This window comes from Aplysia californica, unplaced genomic scaffold (genome assembly GCF_000002075.1).
Source record: "Aplysia californica isolate F4 #8 unplaced genomic scaffold, AplCal3.0 scaffold00366, whole genome shotgun sequence".
Taxonomy (NCBI): domain Eukaryota; kingdom Metazoa; phylum Mollusca; class Gastropoda; order Aplysiida; family Aplysiidae; genus Aplysia; species Aplysia californica.
The window spans coordinates 632298-634797 of NW_004797636.1; the positions used below are offsets into that span (position 1 = coordinate 632298).

General features: G+C 37.4%; 1 protein-coding gene across 1 annotated transcript in view; it reads right to left on the reverse strand.

Annotated features, from left to right (window-relative positions):
- The window catches only part of LOC118478099 (rhodopsin kinase GRK1-like), a 2291-nt gene extending 993 nt beyond the window's left edge, over positions 1-1298 (reverse strand). Inside the window, exons 1-2 of the mRNA XM_035971045.1 lie at positions 1262-1298; positions 59-168 (exon numbers count right to left, since the gene is read on the reverse strand). Of these exons, the coding sequence (XP_035826938.1) occupies positions 59-168; positions 1262-1298 (147 nt within the window). The remainder of the gene's footprint in view (positions 1-58; positions 169-1261) is intronic.
- Between the last annotated feature and the right edge of the window lie 1202 nt (positions 1299-2500).

Consider the following 2500-nt stretch of genomic DNA (forward strand, 5'->3'; position numbering starts at 1 on the left):
TTGTGTCATATCCTAATCCGTTGTTGCGTAATTGAGAGTTCGTCGTTTTCCCTTACACTGGCGAGCTCCGAGCCAGAGCTCGGTGTAAGGAAGAACGAAGAATGGTCGATCGGTCAAGGATCACTTCTCGTTCAGCATTGTCCCCTGGTCTCTGCTGTCGGGCAAATACTGGAAGGGTGACGAATGACAATTGATCACTGTTGCGTCAGTACAAACATACTAGGTTTTTTGTCAACAAACACACCACCATCCCCTCCCCCGGAGTACCGTCTACCAGGTATATAAGGACGTATTACTTAGTGTGTCTTTCTGTCTGTCTTCCCGTATTAGGTCTATGCTGATGGTGTGAATTGACAAGAGCAGGCGGGAGAGAGGGGAAAACGGATGGGAACAGGGGGAAAGGGGTGGAGATGGGAGGGTCAAAAAAGCATTTAGGGAGAAATTTATTAGCACTGCATATTAGTGTCCGCCAGATGTTCACAGACTAACGTCATGTTAGTTTGCTGTCCAGTCATTTGGCATTCCAAATCCCAACGATGGTTTTAGTGCCACAATTTGTCTAACACGTGTCACTGGTGGACATCATTATAGAATTACCAAACAATTAATGACACTGCGTTATAAGAGTACATTTCTTTGTCCAACTTAAAAAGTGGACGTATTGTGGCGACACTTAGTCTTGCTTTACGATTTTTTATGACTTGATGGACGTTACGATCGAGTATAATAATGTCTTGCAGATTCAAACTGTCCATGTCGATCTCTACTTTGTGGTAGGCCTATGTTTTCCGATCCGATCAACTGAATCCTTTATTAAATACAAAGCGTTGCATTACCTCTCCTGAAAGCGATTGTGATACAGTCTTTTCAGATTGTTATATTTCTCACGTGAAAGTTTGTTCTCACTTTGCAACGATCTTATCGTATTATTGACATTGTAACATTGGTGATCCCTTTGGTCGTGCAGGGAAAATTTTGCAATTAGCAAAAAATAAAAGTAAAACTCGCTTCTGAAAAGAATACAATAAAGAGATATCGTGGAGACCAAACCTTGGTTCTGAATGAAACAGTTTTAATTAAATCAAGCTGTTGAAAATGTGTGCACATCTGATTTGTACACTGACTGTGTAGTATTTAACCAAGCGAGGAAGGGAAACAAAGGATGTTTACCGAGTTACAGTTTGGATATAACAAACATCTAACTTTATACGTGCTTTATATAGTTATATATATTGTGTATGTGTGTCAAAAGGTGAATTACTTAAGCTACTGGTGCAGTCCATTTCCGAGGCAGTCATATTTTTTGTAAGGCAATAATTATTGCTGTTGTTACTGTTGCTGTTTTGGGTGTTGTTGTTGTTGTTGTTGTTGTTGTTGTTGTTACTACTGCTGTTGTTTTTATCATACGTGGTAGATTTGAGTGGTGTATGTGTGTGAGAGAGAGAGAGAGAGAGAGAGAGAGAGAGAGAGAGAGAGAGAGAGAGAGAGAGAGAGAGAGAGAGAGTGTGAGTGTGTTTGTGTATGTGTGTGTGTGTGTGTGTGTGTGTGTGTGTGTGTGTGTGTGTGTGTGTGTGTGTGTGTGTGTGTGTGTGTGTGTGTGTGTGTGTTTTTTGTAGTGTATAGTAAATTTGTTCTGTTTCCTAATGGTTTGGCCTTTAACCCATAAAGAATGATATTATCACCTGATTATTTTGTGTTTCTAGATCTCTCCATTTCATATTTACTCGACAAGGAAATCTTTAGTTAGTTGGTGGAATAATTATATAAGATTTTTCGTACCTTTGAAAGTTAAATTTTGACATACACCACAACCAACAAGGGTGTCAAAAGAGTGGTAAATCTTTTGACAGATTCTTATTTTCCAGATGAAGAGAGATGATGAGATAACACAATAATACGCTATACCTAATCATTTCATCTTTCATTCTCTGTACAAGAAATGCTCGTCCTTGTAAAAAATACCAAAAGGAGAGATAAACAAACCAGCCATCTTGAAAAAAAAGCTAAAAATAGATAGATAGATAGATAGATAGATAGATAGATAGATAGATAGATAGATAGATAGATAGATAGATAGATAGATAGATAGATAGATAGATAGATAGATAGATAGATAGATAGATAAACAGTTTTAAAAGCTTGAAAAGGGGGGAAATCAATTTGATTCTCAGACAAGGAAGGGAAAAATTAAGTCAATCTGAAAATGAAGTTTTTTTTCTGAAAATGAAGTTTTTTTTAGATTTTTTAAAATTTATTGGGCACATATACATCACATCAAGATCACAAACACAGTCCCAAATAAAGAAAGACTAACTAATTACAACTTTTTATTATATTTGTGTTCTCTCTCTCTCTCTCTCTCTCTCTCTCTCTCTCTCTCTATCTATCTATCTATCTATCTATCTATCTATCTATCTATCTATCTATCTCTCTCTTTCACACACACACACACACACACACACAAACACACACACACATACACTAACACACACATACGCTG